At 47.5% G+C, this 22,553-nt stretch overlaps 1 protein-coding gene across 5 annotated transcripts in view; it reads left to right on the top strand.

The window, feature by feature from the left end:
* SLCO3A1 (solute carrier organic anion transporter family member 3A1) overlaps positions 1-22,553 on the top strand; it is a 350,355-nt gene that overhangs the window by 248,853 nt on the left and 78,949 nt on the right. For all 5 annotated transcript variants that reach the window (XR_010317372.1, XM_064267086.1, XM_064267084.1 and 2 more), the window contains exon 3: positions 18,278-18,376. Coding sequence is in view for 4 of the 5 variants with exons in the window: in XM_064267086.1 (XP_064123156.1) it covers positions 18,278-18,376 (99 nt within the window). In the remaining variant the exon portion in view is untranslated. The remainder of the gene's footprint in view (positions 1-18,277; positions 18,377-22,553) is intronic.

The raw sequence follows: 22,553 nt of genomic DNA, 5'->3' as shown, positions 1-22,553 counted from the left end.
TCTTTTTATTTTATCCCACACTGGATTTGGAATCATATATTTAGAAGGAGATTTGGCCCAACCCAACCTCAACCAGCCATTCGCTCCACCTTCATTTAGCCCATCCTAATGTTTCCTGTAGAGGAACCCTTGCTACATTTCATCCTGGTTGTCTGGGTCCACGGATTCAGCCTATTTTATTCATTACCCTTCAGTCTGTTCACCTTCCCTCACAGATTGGTATACTGCGCCTCATTTCATGCGTAGATGTGTAGGTGAGAGGCCCCTGGCAGCACAGTGTCAAGACCTCTACCTGCTGGACAGATTCCTTGCATCTGCTTGGTTGGGTTAAGGTCGCTCTGCCAGCTACACTTCTAACCATCAGTGCTGCATCCCACCCCCTGCGCCATGAGCGAGCATCTTTGTCCAGCACCAACCCGCCTCACAACCCGATGTGTTTATGGCTTTCCTCCAATCTAATCAGCCTACTGGCTATCAGAAGACCACAAAGGAAATGAAAAGTGTCTGACGGAACTTGTTCCTGGTGAACCCTGATGACTTGGGACAGCGACAGCTTCCTTGTCTCCATACACATAAATCCAGCGTTTAATAATCCATCCTTGTGTTTGGTCAGGCTTCCAAATCAACAGACTGTCAGGTCAGTGAGCAGCTGTGCCCCCTCGGTGATAAATCAGGAGGAAATTTGCATTTCACTAGCACCTCTCCTGTGTTCCACAGTTCTTCACACAGAGCCCCCAGGGTACGGGGGCACTGCCGGGGTGAGGAAGGAGAGGCCTTGTGGCGAGAATGCAGCCATCCAGCCCTGCCTGCCTCTCACCTCTGCAGCCCGCTGTCCCAGCTGGGACATCCAGATGCCCAGCCACTGGGGGTGGCCTGCCCCCTGCGGTTGTCCCATAGCCCCCCCTCTAGCCAGAGGGTTTTCTGCAGCTGCGCCTGTGTTCTGGGGTGGTGATGGGGCTTGGTTTAGGGCACCTTTCTGTCAGTTCTTCTGGATACAGAGGTTCCTGCTTTATCCCAGAGTCCCAGCTCCCAGTCCCATCATCACCCCATAGTTGATAGCTAGGCTCCTGCTCATCTGCTCAGGCCTAGGGTCTCCTGTTCAGGGATCTGGCCCGAATCCACTGAGGGCCCCCAGATACCTCCCCACAAACCCCTGTGTCTGGTTCTGACTCTGTTCAGATGAGGCCTTAATGCTCACTGGCCCCCTGGGACTCCGCTTGCTGCAGACACACACTGCTGTCGGCTGAGAGCTGGGCCAGCCCCTCTTCAGGCTATCACTAGCGGGTGCCTGTGCCCTCAGGCTAGTCACTTAGCACCATGTGTGTGGTCCTGCAACCACATGTCGCAGCCCCGCCCCTCCTGATAGCAGTGAGAGGCACAGGTTTGGACTTTATAAAGTAGGGAGGAGTATGATTAGACAAGGGTTAAGAAGATTGAGGGAGTCCCAGGTTCAGTTCCAACGCAGTCATGCACAGCCACCACCCATCTGTCAGCGGAGGCTTGCGTGTTGCTGTGATGCTGAACAGCAGAGCTTCCAGACTAAGAGAAATTAGGAAGAAAGGGCTGGCAGTCTATTTCTGAAAATCAACCGATGAAAACTGTGTGAATCACAATGGTGTGATCCACAACCCGTCATGGGGAAGGTGCAGGACCAGGCAGGATTTCGTTCTGTTGTACGTGGGCTCGCCATGAGTTGGGGGCCAGCTCGACGGCAGCTAACAAGAAGAAGGAAGATTAATTTAGTCACGTACAGACTTTACGAGGTTGGGGAAGTGGGCTGTTGCCCTGTTAGGGAGTTAGAGGCACCATGGTTGGGGGTAACTTATTACTGTTGGGAAGGCCTTCCTTCCCCTTCCCAGGCCTTTTGGAGATGGTTGTTTTCCTGACAGACACATGGTGAGTGCCTCTGCCTTTCTCTGAGCCACAGAGCTGCCAAAGCCATTTGTCCCACCATGTTCTTCTACAGGCAAGGGAGCTATCCCGGTCCAGCGGTGGCCCTTCTACCTTGAAGCACAAAGCCTCCCTGGCACCCTGGGGAAACTAGTCCCTTTGGCAGCCATTGCCAGAGATGAGAAGGTGTCTGGCTCCCTCTGGTGACGAGAGGGTATCCCTGAACCTTCACGTCCATTTCCCCTCCCAACACGGATAGTGGTGGAATCCACACTTGTTGAGTTTAAGATGGTAAACTAAGGCCCAGATGTCCCCTCACACTGCAGACCCCAGTTCCTTTAGCACTTACTAGAAGGATTTCCACGGCCCCCGGCTCCTCTGCTGCCATTTCTTCTTGCTGCATGTTGGCAGGATAAATTGTGGCATGGGGGCACTGGGGACCTGGGTTCATGTCCAGTGTGAGTTCACAGACTAATTATCTAACTTCTCTGTGCCTCTGTTTCTTCATTTGTAAACTGGACTGAGGACATTCCATCTCAGGGTTGTTGTGAGGATTAAATTATACACGTTAAGTGCCTGGCACATGGCAGGTCCTCCACAGGGACTTCTTTTTATTGTTGCCACTAGCAATGGGGGCGTCTCTGGTGGTGCAAATGGTTAACATGCTTAACTGTTGACTGAAAGGTCAGAGGTTCAAGTCCACACAGAGGCACTTCAGAAGAAAGGCCTGGTGATCTATTCCAAAAAATCAGCCATTGAAAACCCTGAGAAGCGCAGTTTTACTCTGACATGCATGGGGTCGGGTCGCCATAAGTTGGAGTCAGCTAGAAGGCTCCTGGATTTTTTTTTTTTTTAATTAGCAGTGGCATAAAAATGGTTGGGTAGAAGGAGCAGTGAGCTTTTAACTCACTGTGAGCCAAGACACAATTAGAATACCATATTCTCTTGGATAATGAAAGTGGGAAGTACTTACAAGAAGTAATTGACCTGTGAGAGCTCCACCGTCTGGGCCTGACCTCTGACCTGAGCCCCTGTGACCTCCACAGCAGCACTCCGCAGCTAGATTCCCCCCAAGGCTGCTGAGACTGTTCATGAATTCCCCTGAAGTACTTTGAAGATACAGACTGTGCCCATGGCAGTAACAAGCAGACAGGATCTCCTCACCAAGTAGCTTATCTTCAGAGAAGGGACCAGCCCAAGGCCAGAGGGAGCTGGTACTCGGAGGCTTTGAAAGTACTGCAAGTGCCCTGGGTGGGGGCCCCTTCTCATGCAGGGTCCCAGGGTATAGGTCCCCCTGGGAAAGGAAGGGGGCATGCATCTACCCACGCACAGTCCAGTCAGAGGGCAGCAGAGACTGGCGTCTCCCTGATCCCAATCTACATCCCCACCCTACCTCTGCCCCCTAAAAGGACTTTGTCACTGGTCTCTGCGGCCTGCTCACTCCTCTCCCCATTGTCCCCACACAGCCTGCCCAGGCTTAGCTTCCTAGCTCACAGCTTCTTAGGGCATGCCTCTGCCCAGGAGACGCCTGTACACCGCATAGCGGGCACCCACAGCCTGACTTCAGAGCATATCCACGTCCAGCCACAACATGCTCACCCCACAGAGCCTCACCGTGGGCATTTCCTCACTTGCAAGGCTGCTTCCTGCTGTCTGCCCTGCATCCTGGGCCCTTTCCCACCTCCCTGCCATCATCCCTCCTTCTCTCTGCCTATCCTTCCTCACTTGTCTTAAATCCCATGTACTTATTTCAGCTTTCCACTTACTTTCTACATGTAAATCATTGGGCAAATTACTTAATCTCTCTATGCCTCAGTTTCCTTACGTATAAATTGGGAATGCGTCACTGATAGAGTTGTATCACTGTTGTTGTTGTTGTTGCTGTTGTTGGGTACCATTGAGTGAATTGTGACTCATAGTGACTCTATAGGACAGAGTAGAACTGCCCCATAGGGTTTCCAAGGTTGTAATCTTTACGGTAGCAAATCACCAGGCTCTTCTCCCACGGAGCCACTGGTGGGTTCCAAGTGCCAACCTTCTAGTTAGCAGCTGAGTGCTTAACCATTGCATCACCAGGGCTCCGTGACAAAGATGTGAAGATCAAGTGAAATGGTACATAGAAGTGCTAGTACCCCTCCCCCTGCTTGCCATGTCAGCACCATCACCCACATCGCCACCATCATCTTTAAAAGCTGTATACCTGTTGCCGTCAAGTCTATTCCGAGTTATAGCAACCCTTTAGGACAGAGTAGAACTGCCCCATAGGGTTTCCAAGGAGGGGCTGGTGGGTTCGAACTGCCGACCTTTTGGTTAGCAGCCGAGCTCTTATCCTCTGCTCCACCAGGTCAGTAGTTGTAGACCTGCTAAGGACCCAACTGTGGCCTATGCAGTGAGCAGCATATATTGCCTGTCCATTTTCTGCAGGTCTTCTGCCACGTCGACTCCAGCTCACACCCTATTAACAAATCCCGTGCCTTGTGTACAGAGCCCCTGGGTGGTGCAAGCGGTTAACGCACTCAGCTGCTAACTGAACAGTTTGGAGGTTCGAGTCTACCCAGGGGTGCCTCGGAAGAAAGGCCTGGTGACCTACTTCTGGAAAATCACTCCACAGAGCACAATTCCGCTCTGACACACGGGGTCACCACAGGTTGGGGCCGGCGCAATAACAACTATTTTATCTTGTGTACAACATTCAATAAACTTTTTCGAGAACCTGCCACCTGCTGAGCATAGGTGCTCAGAGATAATAATAAATGAGACAAAACTCCCACAACTGCAGAATTCCTGCTACTTTGACATCCTGCCAGCCCAGCCAGGGAGTAACACCCATCAAGGCTGTGCTGTGTGTCGATTCCATCCTGCTATTTCAGAGTCCTGGGACAGCTTCAGAATTATTGGCCTGCCTTAATGTATCTAATATTACACGCCATTTGGGTGGCACTCTACAATTCCTAAGTCTTCTCGCATGCGTTGTCACACATGAGCCTCACAACAGTCTTAGGAGGTAAGCAGAGCAGCTATCGCTGCCCCATTTTACAGATGGAGCTGCTGAGGCTGAGAGAGGATGAGTAACTGGAGTGCGGCCTCTTGCTGCTAAGCAGCATTATGCTAGGCTGGAAACCAGACTCTGGACTCCAGGCACCACCATCTCTCCACTGCCCCCTGCTGGAGACTGGGGGGAAGGCAGGAGGAAGCCATGAAACACCTGCCCCTGCTGTGGTCTGAGAAGACATCCAGAGAAGGGTTCTGGGAAGAGCCTACTTGGCTCACAAACAGGATGTAGGCTCCCCAGGGAGGTGCAACCAGCTGTTTATTTGGGTCGGTTTCCCACTCATCGGGCTTGCGTCTTTGCAGCCCACATCCTGTTGGCAACATTTTCTCAGCTCATGGCTCCTGGGACCCAAGTTTTGTCTGGGGCTTTTTACAGAGGATGGAGTGGGTGCTCTCACTTGCTTTGAAGAGAGCCAGCTGCTCCAGCCCTGCTCCTGTGGTGTCTGCCACGTACAAAGTCACACAGCGGCTCAGAGCACATCAGCCCCACAGGCCACTGGCCCTGGCTCTGAGGCCTGGCCCCTGTCACAGCAGGCTCTCTCCCTGTGGGCATCATATCCAGATACCCCGCCGGCTGGCCAGCCAGGGAGGCACATGCCCTCACCCTGGTCAGGCCCTGCCAGGGATTGGGAGGGGAGGAGAGAGGCTCCTTAGCCAGTTGTAGAAGCAAGACTGGCAGCAGCTGCAGCTTTGACTGGGGCAGAGCAGTGCGTGGGTTCTCCCCACATCCTCACGAAGCCATGCCTTGCAGGATGACACCCACTGGATGTAGAGCTCTCCATTTTTCTAAGGCATCCTGCCTCTCCCAGGCCTGGGTGATAATCAATTCAACAGACAGACATTGGGGCCCTACTCCAGGCAAAGGGCTGTACTGCCTTCCCTGTGGAAAACATTTCTTTTAAAATAGAGCTTCTCCCTTCCCAGAACCTACAAGTGTTGTTGTTGGTGACCCCATGCACAAAGGAACAAAACCTGGACTGGTCCTATCCCATTCCCATGATCGGTCTTGAATCTGACTGTTGTGATCCATAAGATTTTCAGAAGTAGATCGCCAGGCCCTTCTTCCTAGTCCCTCTTAGTCTGTGCCATGCCAAGTACATGATCTTTCTTTGTGTGCTCAGACTGACCATAAGCAGTGCTATTAAAAAAGGCTCAGGCCAGAAGAAGGAAGGGGTTGGCTGAAGTTCAAATGGTAGTCTAGGAAGACCCCTTGGAAGAGGTGGTGTTTAAGGTGACTTTGGGGACCTACAGGAGAGGGAAAATCTGAGTTGAGGACCAGCATGAGCAAAGGCCAGAGACTGGGTGGCGCCAGGGCCACGCCAACACTCCAGGAGAATCCTTCACTGAGCACGCTGAGTTCCTGGTGGCAGACGGCACTGCCTTGGCTGGCTGCACGTGCGGAAAAGCGTGGTCTGCCCTGCTTGGCGACCTCGGCCTGGCCACGTTCAGTGACCGGCTGTCCTTCCACCTTGCAGGGCTGACACCATATAGCATCATCCTCCTTCCCTTTCCCACGTGCGTACATACATCTTGGGCATCTACTGGTTTCTCAGTTAGTGCCGGTAAAGCTGCTGGTGCTTTTTAACCAGAAAGAAAGCTCGGCCAAGGTCAGCGAGGGCAGAGGCTGTCTCCAGCCTGGCAATTCTCAACCCTTGGCTGCACCTGGAATCACTTGGGTGCTTGGGAAAACTCAGTGCCCAGGCTATGCCCCACACCAGCTCCACCAGAATCCCAGGGCTGGTGAATCTGGGCGTTGGTATTTTTTCAAGCTCTGCAGGTGATCCCACTGTGCAGCCAAGCTTGAGAGCTCATCATCTCACTGACCTGAGAGGTGGCAGGGGTGTGATACTGATGGCAGGGGCAGATTCCACATGGTCTTAGCAACATTAGTTTTTATTCTTTTTAAACTTTGCAGTGGGGATAATTCAACTACACAAATGAAATAATGTAAAGAAGAAGACCTTTTGCAGCGCCGGGCATGTAATATGTACTCAGTAAATGACTGCCCCTCGCCTCCCTTTTTCCTTCATCTCCTCCCCAGACCTAAGCAAGGTCAGTTGTGCAGTGCTGTCAGGCTGCTGGCAATGGACACCAGATAAATATATATCGTCTGTTTTGCAGGCTTCTTGCTGTTTATGAATAATAGTTTATTCATGCACACATGATGCAGAGCGTTCCTTTTTGGGGGGGAGAACTTCCAGCCTGCGGATTTCAGGAAGGAAGAATTCATTCGTATAAATTGAGGAGCATAGAAGGCAAGTGAGAGATGAGAAAAGCAACGCGCTGACTGAGGTTTTTCTTCGGCTGTTAGGAAGTGGAGGGCAAGGACGTGAGCCAAGCAGGACTCTCCCATTTCTAGGCCAGCACTGCCCTCTAGTGAGGAAATGCCTCAGTGACCTGAGCTTCCTCTTCGTTCTCCCTAGAGGCCACCTTCCAGAGGCCACCTTCCAGGGTTAAAATCCTTCCAAATCTACCTAAAGAAACAGACACATGCCTAGGGAAGACCAGCCCTGCAGGCCTCCTGAACTCAGCATCCCTGAGACACAAAGATACTTCTGGAAAGCATCTAGTACATTCCATACACTAGAAACTTTTGCATGTATTATAACGAATTCTCACTGTTCCGCAAGGTAGATAGAATTATTTCCACACTGTGAAATGGGAAACAAGTCATCCAGAAATTGAGAAGTGTAACTAGGATTCCAGGAGCCCCTGAGTGGTGGAAATGTTTAAGTGCACAACTACTCACCTACAGGTCAGCAATTTGAATCCATCCAGGAGTACCATAGAAGAAAGGCCTGGCAATCTACAGCCAAAAGATTACAAGTATTGAAAACCCTATGGAGTGTTATTCTACTCTGAAACACACGGGGGCACCATGAGTCAGCATCAACTCGATAACAATTGGTTTGTTTTTGTTCATTTGTCTTTGGTTTAACCAGGATTCCAGCCTAGGTCTGACTGATTCTGAAGCCAAAACCTTCACAACCGTACCATGAATGTCCTGTTTTCTTCTTTCTCCAAGAACCTAGGTCCTGGAGGCTCATATCCACCTCTATCACGTACCAGCTGTGTGGCCTTGGGGCAATTAATTAACCTCTCTGAACCTCTTTTTTTTTTTTCCATCTACAAAAAGAGTATTCACATACCCTATTATGTGGTCAGCTTAATATCATCAGTCAGAACAAGGCCAGGGGCCGACTGCAGACCCGACCATCATTTACTCATATGCAAGTTCAAGTTGAAACTGAAGAAAATTAGAACAAGACCACAAGAGCCAAAGTATGCCCTTAAGTATATCCCATCTGAATTTAAAGACCATCTCAAGAACAGATTTGACGTGTTGAACACTAATGACTGAAGACCAGTTGAGTTGTGGACTGACATCAAGGACATCATACATGAAGAAAGAAAGAGGTCATTAAAAAGACAAGACAGAAAAAACCTAAATGGATGTCAGAAGAGACTCTGAAACTTGCTCTTGAATGTAGAGTAGCTAACCCGTTGCCTTCAAGTCGATTCCGACTCATAGCGACCCTATAGGATGGAGTAGAACTGCGCCATAGAGTTTCCAAGGAGTGTCTGGTGGATTTGAATTGCTGACCTTTTGGTTAGCAGTCGTAGCACTTAACCACTCTACCACCAGGATTTCCAGAGTGGCTAAAGCAAAAGGAAAAAATGATGAAGTAAAAGGGCTGAACAGAAGACTTCAAAGGCAGCTCAAGAAGACAAAGTATTATGATGACGTGCGCAAAGACCTGGAGGTAGAAAACCAAAAGGGAAGAACATGCTTAGCATTTCTCAAGCTGAAAGAACTGAAGAAAAAATTCAAGCCCCAAGTTGCAATACTGAATGATTCTACAGGGAAAATATTAAACAATGCAGGAAGCATCAAAAGAAGATAGAAGGAATACACAGAGTTGCTATACCAAAAAGAATTGGTGAACATTCAGCCATTTCAGGAGGTAGCATGTGATCAGGAACCAAGCTGCACTGAAGGCGCTGGCAAAAAACAAGGCTCTGGAAATTGACAGAATATCAGTTGCGATGTTTCAACAAATGGATGCAGCGCTGGAGGTGCTCACTCATCTATGCCAAGAAATTTGGAAGACAGCTACGTGGCTGAGCGACTAGAAGAGATCCATATCTATGCCTGTCTCTGAGAAAGGCGATCCAACCAAATGCAGAAATTACTGAACGATATCATTAGTATCACATGCAAATGAAATTTTGCTGAAGATCACTTAAAAGTGGCTACGGTGGTCCATCAGCAGGGAGCTGCCAGAAATTCAAGCTGGATTTAGAAGAGGACATGGAATCAGGGATATCATTGCTGATGTGAGATGGATCCTGGCTGAAAGCAGAGAATACCAAAAAGATGTTTACCTGTGTTTTGTTGACTGTACTAAGATATTCAACTGTGTGGATCATAACAAATTATGGATAACATTGCAAAGAATGGGAATTCCAGAACACTTACTTGTGCTCACAAGCATGGATCAAGAGGCAGTTGCTCAAACAGAACAAGGGGGTACTGTATGACTTAAAGTCAGGAAAGGTGTGTGTCAGGGTTGTATCCTTTCACCATACCTGTTCAGTCTGTATGCTGAGCACCTTAATTCGAGAAGCTGGACTATATGAAGAAGAACAGGGCATCAGAATTGGAGGAAAACTCATTAACAACCTGTGTTATGCAGATGACACAACCTTGCTTGCTGAAAGTGAATAGGAGTTGAAGCACTTACCGATGAAGATCAAAGACCACAGCCTTCAGTATGGATTATAGCTCAACATAAAGAAAACAAAAATCCTTACAACTGGACCAGTGAGCAACATCATGATAAACAGAGAAAAGATTGAAGTTGTCAAGGATTTCATTATACTTGGATCCACAATCAACAGCCATGGAAGAAGCAGTCAAGAAATCAAAAGACATGTTGCATTGGGTAAATCTGCTCAAAGGACCTCTTTAAAGTCTTGAAGAGCAAAGATGTCACCTTGAAGACTAAGATGCACCTGACCCAAGCCATGGTATTTTCAGTCACATCATATGCATGTGAAAGCTGGACAGTGAATAAGGAAGACCGAAGAAGAATTGATGCCTTTGAGTTGTGTGGTGTTGGTGAAGAATATTGAATATACCATGGACTGCCAAGAGTCAACAAATCTGTCCTGGAAGGAGTACGACCAGAATGCTCCTTAGAAGCAGGATGGCGAGACCTCATCTCACATCCTTTGGACATGTTATCAGGAGGAGTCCCTGGAGGAGGACTTCATGCTTGGTAGAGGGTCAGCAAAAAAGAAGCCCCTCAACGAGATGGATTGACAAAGTAGCTGCAACAGTGGGCTCAGGCATAACAACAACTGTGAGGATGGTGCAGGACCAGGCAGTGTTTTGTTCTGTTGTGCATAGGGTCGCTATGAGTTGGAACCAACTGGATGGCATCTAACAACAACATCATATAGTCCTGACAATCATTGTTTGATCTCAAGTATCTCAGAAAGGAGAGAGAAAAGATTTGAAGCAAGTGATTGCCTCAGGATGGTGGGTTGATGGTGGTTTATTCCCCTTTCTGAATGCATTACTTTTATAACCAGACTAAAACAAAATATACCACTGCCAACCTTTTTGGTTAGCAGCCGAGCTATTCACTGTGCCACCAGGGCTCCTTTGATGAACAGAAGTTCTTAATTTTAATGCAAACAAATTTATCAATCTTTTAACAATTAACACTTTTTATTAGAGTGACTTAAAAAATCATTCTCTGTCCTAATGTCATGAAGATACTTTCCTCTGTTATTTTCTGAAAGCTTTATTGTTTTGCTGGTCACATTTAGATCTTCAGTCTGCCTGGAACTGAGTTGTGAATATGTTGTCAAGTTGGGTTTTTTTTCTCCTATAATTTCAAGATGTCCCAGCACATCTTTATGAAAGCAGATAGCCAGGTCTTTCTCTTGCAGAACTGCTGGGTGGGTTTGAACCGCCAGCCTTCCTGTTAGCAGCTGAGGGTTTAACCATTGCTCCACCAGGCAAGACTCCTTTCAATGTGGAAGCTGGAGGCAAAAGAGTCAGAGAAGGAGATGCCTTGAGGGAATCAGAGAGATAAGATGGTGCCATGATAAAGACTCCAGGGCCACTGCTGGTTTTGAAAATGGAAGCTCCCCCTCCACCCACCAAGGAATGTGGACAGCCTACAAAAAACTGGAAAAGGCAAGGAAATGGATTCTTCCCTAGAGCTTCCAGAAGGAACCAGCCCTGTTGATTTTAGCCCAGTGAAACCCACTGTAGACTCTAGCCTTCAGACGTGTAAGATAATAAATTTGTGTTGTTTTGAAGGCACTACCATTGTGGCAATTTGTCACAGCAGCCACAGGAAACTAATACAATTGTTAAGCAAATTTGGGGAAGTGCTGTGTGAAACAGCAGGAGTTCTCAGAGCTTGTCATTGCCAGTATTCAGGGGAGCCTCTAAGAAGGAGATGTTGTAGGAAGCTTCTTGTTAATTATTTGACCAGGAGAACTTTTTCTGTGGCCATTTCTCAGGTTTGGTGTTCACTGGGGCACGTTCCAGAGACACTGGCCTCGACTCTCAGGCCTCTGAGGCAGAGATGGTGCCTTGTTCTTCTTTATATTCCTAGTCAGCCCATGCTGACACATAGCAAGTTCACCATCTATTGAGAGGATGTGTGAATGAGTTACAGCAGTAATGCAAAGGAGAGCGTGAGCAGCTCTGCTTGTCAGTGGCCTGCCCAAGTTCAACCTGCAGCTGAGGGCCAGAGCCAGGACTCAGACCCCCACCTTCTGTTACTCTGTATAGTGCTCTCTTCTCAGCTTCTGCCCCTTGTCTCTCTCAGTTCTCACGCACAGCTTCAGGTCCATGGGTGCTAGGGACCCTCCCATTGAGGGTACCTCCTTTTACATGCAAAACTGTGTCCTAGGGAAGGCAAGGCCGCAGTGCCCTGATCCTACAGAAAGGAACAGGCCAGAGGCATTAAACTAGAAGAGGAACTTGAAAAATCCAAATAGGAACTTTTATTTGGGATTTACTGGTCTAGGGAGAATTATTCAACTTCATCATTATTACTCGGAGTCTCTGGGTGGTGCAAACAGTTAAGTGCTCAGTTGCTAACCAGAAGGTTGGCAGCTTAAGTCGACCCAGAGTTTCCTTGGAAGAAAGACTTTTTACTTCCAAAAAGTCAGCCACTGAAAACCCCATGGAGCCTAGTTCTACTCTGACACACATGGGGTCACCAGGAATCAGAATTGACTCAATGGCAACTTTTTTTTTTTTAAGTATTGTTACTAATATGTGATAATTAGTGAATAAAGATCCTAGGAAGAAATTGTGTGTGTGCGTGTATGTGTCTGTGTGTGAGTGTGCGTGTGTATGAAATGTAGCGAGCTGGAGTGGAAGAAAGGATCCCTGGTGGTGCAATGATTAAGTTCTTGACTGCAAATTGAAAGGTTGGCAGTTCGAACCCACCCAGCAGCTGTGGGAGAAAGACCCAAAGATCTGCTTCCGTAAAGATGACAGCCTAGAAAACCCAGTGGGGCAGTTCTACTCTGTCCCATGGGGTCTCTCTCTGAGTCGAAAATTGACTTGATGATACCTAGCAACTTGGAGCAACAATAACATAGAGCAGGAAGAGGCAGGCTCACCACCAGGCAGCGATGCTTCCTTGATGGAATTGCCACGGTCTTTTTTTATACCTAGGGTCCTTTTTTTTTATATATACCTAGGGTCGCTATGAGTTGGAATCAACTCCAAGACAACAGGTTTAGTTTTGGGGTTTTATACCTAGGCTAAGGAGACCTGGTTAACAATGGTTAAGCACTTGGCTGCTAACCAAAAGGTTGGAGATTTGAACCCACCCAGCGGCTCTGTGGGAGGACGACCTGGAGGTCTCCTGTAAAGATTACAGCCTAGAAAACCTTACGGGGCAGTTCTCCTTTGTCCCATGGATGACTATGAGTCAGAATCGATGGCAGCTAAGAAGACCACACCTAGCCTACCCTGACCTGGCCCATGGCCGGACACCCTCCAACCCTTGGGCATAAGAGAAGACAATCGGCTTTTCACATTTTGCACTAGAGGTTCCCGGACCTTCTCAGTTCACAGTGTCCTTAGTGTTCTGGTAATCTGTTTCCTGGTTCTCTGAGTCCAAAAGAAAATATCCAGCAATTTTGATTATCAAGCAGTTAGATTCAAATTACTTAATAAGATTCTTTGACCTAACAACTTAGTAGCTATTTGGAAAAATAATACATATAAATTGAAAGAAAACTACTTTTATTTAATCGCTGATAACCACAGTCACTTACTAATTGGAGATGTGTCCCTGTTGGGCACTGCACAGCTCTCAAACCTTAGAAGCAGATTGGACAGCACCATCTTCATTTCCTGTTCTGCAGTGATTTTCACATGGTATTTGCTTTTGACCACAGCAACCACTGAAAACCCGGCATTGCAAAGATATAATTTAATTGAAAGGAATGTAATGAGATTCAGTGTTGAAACTGTCAGCTACCTTGAGCGAGTGACTCACGGTGCCTCTGTGTTTTCCTCAAAAACTTAAAATATTTTGTGACAGCTGTAGTTCTCTGCGGTGTCTCAAGGTACCTCAGCACACAGTTTGGGAATTTCAGCTTTATACTCACCTCATTTACAGAAGGCCCATGTGCAGATGAGGATGCCAGGGTTAGATCACCGTGGGATCATCCCGTTCTCTCCAGAATGCCCCACTTCCTTTGTGCAGTTGTCAAGTCCCTGGGAAGCCAGATTAGCCATCTGAATAGGCTTGGCAAGCAGGCAGTCAGAGCAAGGGGTAGACAAAGTCTGGAGGGTCTGGGACCAAAGTCTCAGACACCATCTGAGCACTGCTGAGGCTTGGGGTCACCCTGCTTCCTGAGCCTGGTCTGCTCCCAGCTCCAGCCCCCTCCCCTGATGTTGTTAGATGCTGTCAAGTTGGTTCCGACTCATAGCGACGGAAGGAAACGCTGCCCAGTCCTGCACCATCCTCACCATCATTGCTATGCTCGAGCCTACTGTTGCAGCCACTGTGTCAACCCATCTCGTTAAGGGTCTTCCTCTTTTTCGCTGACTTTATCAAACATGATGTCCTTCTCCAGGGACTGGTTCTGCCTGATAGCATGTCGGGAGTGTGTGAGATGAAATCTTGCTTCTAAGGAGCATTCTGGCTGTACTCCCCTGATGGCTTTAGGAAATCAAGGTATGGAGGGAGGAAGTGAACTTTGGAAAGAGGAGGACTGGGAACTCAGGTGCCCTGGCCCTTGTTGTGGTACAGTAGACACAGACATGGTTTTTTAAGAAGCATTTTCACTTTCATATGCCAGACTCTAAGAGCTTTATAAGTAGTAGTGCATTTAACCCTTGCCACAGCCCTGTGAGGTCGGTCTGATATTGGCCCTGTTTTACAGATGTGAAAACTGAGGCATGAGGAGATTAAATACTTTGCCCAAAGTTTACAAAACTAGGAAATGGTGGCACTGGGTTTTGAACTCAAGCCATTCACATCCACACCTGTTTCACTGGCCTGCCTTTAATATGGTATTTTTAGGGGGTTGGAGAAACCTGCCTTCGAATCCAGACTGTGTTGCTTGCTAGCTATGCTTAGGGGTTGAGGTACCGAACCTCTCTGAGATTCCAGTTCTTCTGCTTTGAAATAGGGCCATTAAACCTCCCTTTGGGGTCATTGAAAGGATTACAGGAGATTATGGTGCAAAGCCCAGCGCACACAGTAGTAGATGCTCAGAGAATGTGAATGGTCCCTTCGCATCTCTCTCTCTCTGTCTCCGGCTCCTGACCTCTTCCAGTGCACACAAAGCCAGCAGACAGCAGGGGGCAGCACTGGGCCACTGAAGGGTGGTCTCTCCTGGACCTGGAGGCACTTGCTCCTTTACACAGGGGTCCTGGGTTTTAGTGCCTGGTAATGCATTTCTCGTCCAGAACATTTAGATGGTTTTGCTAAAGAAGTAAGAACAAAATCACAGCCTGGCAGGATGAATCCAGAGGAGAGCTGAGGAAGCGAATTCAGAAGTACCATTCTGTGGGCTCATGGCCAGCCTCACACTCCCTCAGGGAAACAACTTTCCCTAAAACTCAGTGCTGTGCCCTCTAAGCTGTCTGATTTGAGTTGTTATCCTATGATATTTCTGAAGTGAAAAAGGGCCCTTCCTGTTACTTGAAGGACACCTCCCATGTCCCCACTACTAGATTGACCCTTGGAGAATATTCAAGAACAGATTGCTGTTGGAGACTCACCTTGACATCTTTCTGAGGACGAGCCACTCAGATGACGGCCCACAGAGATTTTTGAGTGAGAAGAAAATAAATGCCCTTCACACAAAAATGTGTGCCCTACACATGGCAGTGGTTTTGGGCACGAGGTGCTATCAGGTATCTTTAGGGCGTGGGTTGAACACTGTCCTGTTAAAGTGAAAGCCACAATCCAAATGGTACAGGAACCCAAACTGTCTCTTAGAGGAGGTGGGGGGTTGCTCTTGGCTGGATGGGGAGGCCGCCTGGGTGTCTCTGTGGCAGGCCACTGACCCTCTGAGCCTTCAGCAACAGTCGCTGCCACGTCTGGGCCCTGCTGGTCTCCTGTGGCTAGCTCAGGTCAGCATCTCAAGGAATGCCCTTCCTTCTCCATGTCACAGCCTGTACAAGGGCAGGAGGCCCAGGGCTGAGGGTCCCTAGCTGCCCCATGATGCCTGGTCAGTCCACATGCTCTACTGTCCCCAAGAGCAGGGGAACCAAACAATCTCTACAGAAGCTCTTCTGCTCATTGGTTGTTTCCTTTTTTTCAAGGATACTAACAGCTTGGTCCTTTGACCTATTGTTTATTATAATTTTCATTATTCAATTTGTAGGGGATAGTGAGTCAGAAGGGAAGTTAGTGTCCTTGGTGAGGGAATTGCATTCTGTCACCCATGCCCCTTTATTTAGGGAGGACCTTATAAGTTAACTTGCTTGCTGTGCCATCTTTACAGTGCCTGCAGCTCTGAGTGCAGGTTCACCTCAGCCTGTAGCCTGTAGTCTCTTCAGTCTGCCTTTGGTGCTGTCCTTGCCTTAGATGTGTGTGTCCCACTTCCCCTACCTCTTTCTCAGCTTCTCTTCCTTCTTGCTTCCTCCACCTAGAGAGTGGGGGCCAAGACTGGTTCTGCCCCAACCCTTAATCTCACTCTGCTAAGGACTGCCCCCCAATTCTAGCCACTAACTGAAAGATTGTCATGTTCCAGACTTTTCTAACGATACCCTTCAACGTTCTCAACTTTCTTTGTTTGCTTACCTTAATCTAAGTTATGAAGAACCAGAGCTAATGCGATAATGCTGATTATCTAATGCTAAAGTAACATTTTCTTATAAACAGGAGTAACGGTGAGATTGGGGGTCTCTGGCTGGGTATAGGAACAACGTTTTAAGACACTTGAAGTTCTAGATCTCATATCAAATCACAGGGCGGGATTTCACTAAGGATGGACCAAGCCCCGTTTCTGTGACATGAAACCAGTTGCTATTGAGTTGATTTCGACTCATGGTGACCCCATGTGTATCAGAATAGAACTGTGCTCCACAGGATTTTCAGCAGTTGATTTTTCAGAGCTAGGTTGCCGGAACTTTCTTCTGTGGTACTTCGATGTGGACTCAAACTTCCAGCCTTTTGCTTAGCCGCCAAGTGCATTAACCGTTCACACCACGCAGGGACTCCTCTACGATACAAGACATCCTCTCTCTACTCCTTCCTTCGTCAGACAACACTCCTGGCAAGGAGTCGTCACGGATTGTTTTGGGTTCTGGGGTCCTGTCTGTAAATTAGGAAGGTATGCCATCCTTCACCAAGTGTTTAGAAACCATCTGATCTCCTGGTCTGTAATTTAAGTTTTTGTTTTTTTGCTCTCCAACCCAATGAGTCCTATAAGAGCTGGGATTTTTGACTGTTTGGCTCAATGCTGAATCCCTAAGCACTGAGAATAGTGTTTGGCACCTAGTCGGCACTCAATAAATGTTGATTGAATGAATGAATGAATATTTGACTGGTTCCCTGATGACATCACCACAAGGACTCACCCTGAGTTAGACTGCTCCTGTGAACAGGCTGGAGAGGGACCTCAGATTCCCTGTGGTCAAATTCAGCCCCTACCCTGTTCTCCATGTACCTGCGTGAACCCGTGAGCGCCACCCTTCTGGCAGTCTTCTTGGTTGGAATGACGTATGTGTTGGTTGAACCCACCAGACGGCCCGCTTCTTGAGGGCAGGGCCACATCTTTGCTCTTGCTTTTATCCTCAAGGCCTAGAGTACTGTCAGTGCTCAAGAAATATGTCCCAAGTTGAAATCCAATTAAATGGATACAACCTGTGGGTTTTAGTTTGGGCCCAGTACTTTTCCCAGAATGATCCAAAAGGTTTGTACAAAATTCCAGGTACTTTTTTTTTTATTTATTTATGAGGGCAGAGCCCTGGTGGCACAGCAGCTAACAGCTCAGCTGCTAACCAAAAGGTTGGCAGTTTGAATCCACCAGCCACTCCTTGGAAACCCTTTGGGGCAGTTCTACTCTCTACTGTAGGCTCACCAGCAGCAGGTATATTCATCAGGTACCTAAGCGCATGCCCAGGGCCTGCTGTCTCCTCCAGGCTGAGGGAAATGCCAAGACCTGAACAACTGTCACAGCAACACCACCAGACAAAGGCTCCAAAATGTGGGGGGAAGTTGAAATTAATAAGTATGTAATTAAATATTCTCAAAGCATGCTGCTGTGTCAGCTTTGTCATTTATTAAATTTCGTGCTCATAAACATTTTAGTACATTCGAAAACAATTTGTTGCTTAGATTTTTCTCACTTTACAAGAATTCCTGAGTTTGCACAACCTGCGTGGAGAAATCTTAGCCAACCATCAATTAAATGAATTACATAAAGCCAGAGAAGGTCAATGTCAAATCAGAATGACAAATATCCTTTCAAGAATGTTTATGACTAAACAGATATTTAGTTATAAATGTGAATGTATGCAGATATGTTTGATAGCATGCAGGATAGAGGCCTCTGAAAGGAAGTACACTTAGGGCCCACAAATATTTCAATGCAGCCTACCAAAATACTGTAGAATTCCTGTGTAATATACTGTGCTTCAACAGAGTTGCCCAAAATCAGCAATACTAGCTTTCCCTCTCTGGGATTTTTAAACTAATTCCTATAATGCCATTTAGGTAATCAAACATCTCACTCGATCAATGCAAAATAATTTCCTCGACCTTTGATGAATTTGCTCTTCCAGTGGTCTGCTTTTTGATCTCATCTTTGTTTCATCTTCTTTCAGGAATCCTGTTCACAATGCTGGTATTTGGACCAGCCTGCGGATTTATCCTGGGATCTTTCTGTACCAAAATCTATGTGGATGCAGTCTTCATTGACACAAGTAAGGAATATGTCTGAATTTTTAACTATCACAATAAGCATTCCCTCCCCTCAAAAAGGAAGCTTCAGCCTGTAGGTTCTAGAACCTTCCTACCGAGTGACAGCCCTAATGCATTCATGTCTATAGCTGGCGGGCATCTGTGATTAGAAGGAAAGAACATGAGTCTGGTTCAGAGCGCTTGGATTCAAGTTTAGGTCCTGCCGACGTATACCTAAAGGTTGAATAACATTCTAGAGTTGATTTTTAGCCCTACAATTTGCAGTTTCCTCATCTATAAATTAAGGGTAACAATAGTTATATCTGTAGTTTAAACCCACACAGAGGCCCTCAGAAGAAAAAGCTATTGTAAAGAATTAAATAAGAGGATAGATATGGAAAGACCTGCCATGTACACACGCTCACTGAATGGTGGCCCGTTAATCTGTAAAAAAAAAAATATGGGACCCTATTTCCTAAACTATAAATTAGAGCGTGTGGTCTGCAAGTAAAGAGCGTGAATAGGGTCAGCCACTAAAAAAACCCAAACCCACTGCCATCGAGTCAATTCCAACTTATAGTGACCCTATAGGACAGAGCAGAACTGCCCCGTAGAGTTTCCAAGGAGTGCTTGGTGGATTTGAACTGCCGACGTTTTGGTTAGCAGCCGTAGCACTTAACCAGTATGCCACCAGGGTTTCCACAGGGTCAGCAAGGCAGAATATTTGAAAACTCTCTCTTTAAGAGACTGTTGTGATCTCAAAACCATTTTAAGCAAAACATTTGTGTTCTTGGCAGAAAGAACAAATGTATTTCTCCGATTGCCCTGGGATACCCAACCCGTGATTCCGTGATTCAACAGTACACTAGTCAGGATGGGTTAGGTTATGCTGTAGTGACATACTCCCCAAATCTAAGTGGTTTTATACAACAAAAATTTATTTTTTGATCACACTACACGCCGAGTGTAGGCTGGTGGTCTTGGGGAAGGTGGGGCTTGGTTCATCGTAGTTCCTGGGGGATCCGAGTTCACAGAAGTGTCATCCTGACCCCTGCTTCTACAGTTGCCCAGGAAGGAAACAAAAATCAAAACCAAACTCATTGCCATCGAGTCGATTCTGACTCTTAGCGACCCCATAGGGTTTCTGAGGCTGTAAATCTCTATGGAAGCAGACTGCCACATTTTTCTCCCGCAGAGCCGCCGGCGATTTCGAACCACCAACCTTTCAGTTGGTCATCTCTTTAACCGCTGAGCCACCAGGGCTTCTTAAGGAAAGAAACTAGATTGTGACAAATTGCACACTGACCCTTGAACCTTCTTCTCCAAAATGATGCACCTTGCTTCTACTCATGTTTCATTGGCCAAACCAAGGCATGTGGTATGTTAGTTTTCTGTACTTTATAACAAATAGCCCCAAGCTTAGCAGTCCCTGGGTGGCACAGATAGTTAAGTGCTTAATTACTAACTGAAGTGTTGGCAGTTCAAACCCACCCAGAGGCCCTCAGAAGAAAGGCCTGGAGATCTGCTTCTGAATGGCCACAGCCTTGAAAAACCCAACGGAGCAGTCCTACTCTGATGTGGAGTCACCGTGAGTCAGTCAACTCGAGGGCAACTGGTTACTGATGAGTAACTTAAAACAGCAAGCACTTACTATCTCACAGTTTTTTCTGTGAGTCTTCAATCTAGGAGCAACTTAGCTTGAGCTTCTGGCTCAGATCTCTTATGAGGCTTCAGTCAGGGCGTTAGCCTGCCCTGCAGTCATCTCAGGATGCACCTGGCAAACTCACTTTCAAACTCACTCACATGGCAGATCTTGTACGATCCGCTTCCAGGCTCACTCTGATTGACCTCTCTATGTGGCAGCTGGCCTTCCCTGGTGCCAGTGACCGAAGAGAGGGTGAGAGAGCACCCGGAGACTACAGCCACAGTCTTTTTATGATCTCATCTCAGAGGTGACACCTCATGACTTTTGCTGTGTTTGGTTTCTTAGAAGTTGAGTCATTTGTTCCAGTCCACATTCAAGACCCAAGAAGAAGGAAGTACTAGAAGGCAGGGATTGTTGGGGCCATCTTAAATACTGCCCACCTCGTGTGGTCACGAAAGGGAACAGCATTTGTCTGTATAGCTCCGTGAGCGCAGAAGCCATGTTGTCTTTCTCTGCAAACAGAGTGCCGGAGGCCATTCCAGCATCTCCTGCCTGTGCCGATCTATTCAGAGGATCAATAAGAACTCTCGGTTCCTGGGATCTCAATCCATCGTCTCTCGACAGTGCTAAATTTACTAATTCAACCCAAAGAAATAATGTGGTTTTAAATCCAATCAAGTCACTTTGTGATTCACTCCATTAATCCCGCTGATATATTTACTTGTAGCTAATGATGTTACAAATTTCCAAGTGGAAAAAAAAAAAATCCAATCCAGGCGTACCTATTGATTCTTTTAAAGTTCTGGGTCTTTGCTGGGGCGATTGAATGGTGGTGTTTCCAGCAGTTGGCTGGCATGTTGAACCCTATTCATAGCAGGTGGATGGGGGTGGGCTGGTGGCAAAAGAACACATTTTCAGAGTTAGCTGCCACCTTTCCAATTAGAGACAGGAAAGCCAGCTTCCACAGCTTCACCATAGGCAGCACAAGACAAGAATAGCAAAAGGGGCTCCGGAAGGGGCAGTATTTGGTGCAGTGGGGACAGCCATGCAGAAGAACCCAAATGGCCAGACCACGTATCTTGCCTCTTAGCCTATCAGTGGTGACTCCATTAAATCAGGACCCAGATTTCCAGGGGTTACCAGGGAACTGTGGGTCCCTGGATGGTACGTAGGGTTTGCACTCAACTACTGACCTAAAGGTTTGTGGTTTTAACCCGTGCATTGATGCCACAGAAGAAAGCCCAGGTGATCTGCCAGGAAAACCCTGTGGGGCAGTTTGTAACACGTGGGGTCACCATGAGTTGGAGCTGACTCGATGGCAATGACTTGGTTATTTTGATCCCAAGGTCCTTACAGAGTATCTGAGCTAGAGTGAACCTCAGACGTAATACTCTTTGAACTTTTTCATTTTGCATTTGAGGAAACTGAGACTCAGAGAGGGAAAGGGGCCTATCCAAACAGTGTATCTATACTAAAACCCGGATCTCTGTGACTACATCATAATTCCCTTCATCAAACATCTCTCCTGAGAATGAAACAGCATCTTTTCTCAGTGCCTGGAATGGCCACAGGGCACGGAAGGGCCTTAGTCGTCTACTCACAGTAAGCCATGCCTTTGCTAGGCTACTCCCTCAGCCTGGAATGCTGCCCCCACCCCGTTCTGCTCAACATTTTTCCCCACTGCACCCCTCATGGGTGAAGCAACCTAACCCATGATTCTAAGTTTCGTTGGCAGTGTGATGCATCCGAGTGTGTAAGACAGATGGGTGCCTTTCAGTTCCATTTGGAGCGTTTTACTGGTGGTAGCTGCCCCCTGACGAGTTGATAGCAGACTCCCCCATCTGTTTCCCAGGAATGAAAGTAAGGGTTCGTTGTGAGCTATATAGCCTTTCTTTGCTCCTCACTGAAGGGACTATGAGGCTTGTTGCTACTCTTTGCCACTAGGGGGCAGAAGAATATAATATATTCTAGTAGGGAGTCAGCCTCAATTCTAGTTTCCACTCTTTTTTTACCCCTAATCTTGTGTGACTGAAACTTGTCCTGGTCTGTGAGTGGATCTGGGCTATATTTCGAGGAGGAGGTTGTAAATTCTTTAGGGATGACACTCACCTGTATTTTCCTCACCTCCTAAAACAGAGCCTTTCTTTAGGGTTGCCCAGCCAGTGGGAATGTCGCCTTAAGCATGAATATGCAGGTCCCCTGCACATATGTTTCCTGCTGAGAGCTGGGCAGGGGCCAGCAGAACTCAGTGGCCTGAAAGCCGTGGAGGAGACGTGCCTCCCTATGTGGCCTGGATCGAAGGCAGAGCCCAGTGAGGAAGCCTGGTTGACATCGGTGTCCAGAGGCTGTTGTTTCTAGGCATGGACAGTCATGGGGGGCGAGACCCAGGGGGCAGCCGGCTTGGAGCGCTCCCCTGGCTGCACTTAGACATTCAGCAGAGCCTGCCTCTCATCCCCTCTTAATCCCTGTGTGGCTCTCTTTGCCCGTCTTCCTTCAGGAGAAATAGATCCTGTTTCTGCCAGCCAGGGAAAGAAATGATGGCGCTTCCAGCATTT

Source organism: Loxodonta africana, chromosome 13, assembly GCF_030014295.1.
Source record: "Loxodonta africana isolate mLoxAfr1 chromosome 13, mLoxAfr1.hap2, whole genome shotgun sequence".
NCBI classification, from domain to species: domain Eukaryota; kingdom Metazoa; phylum Chordata; class Mammalia; order Proboscidea; family Elephantidae; genus Loxodonta; species Loxodonta africana.
This window is presented reverse-complemented; position numbering and strand designations above follow the sequence as displayed.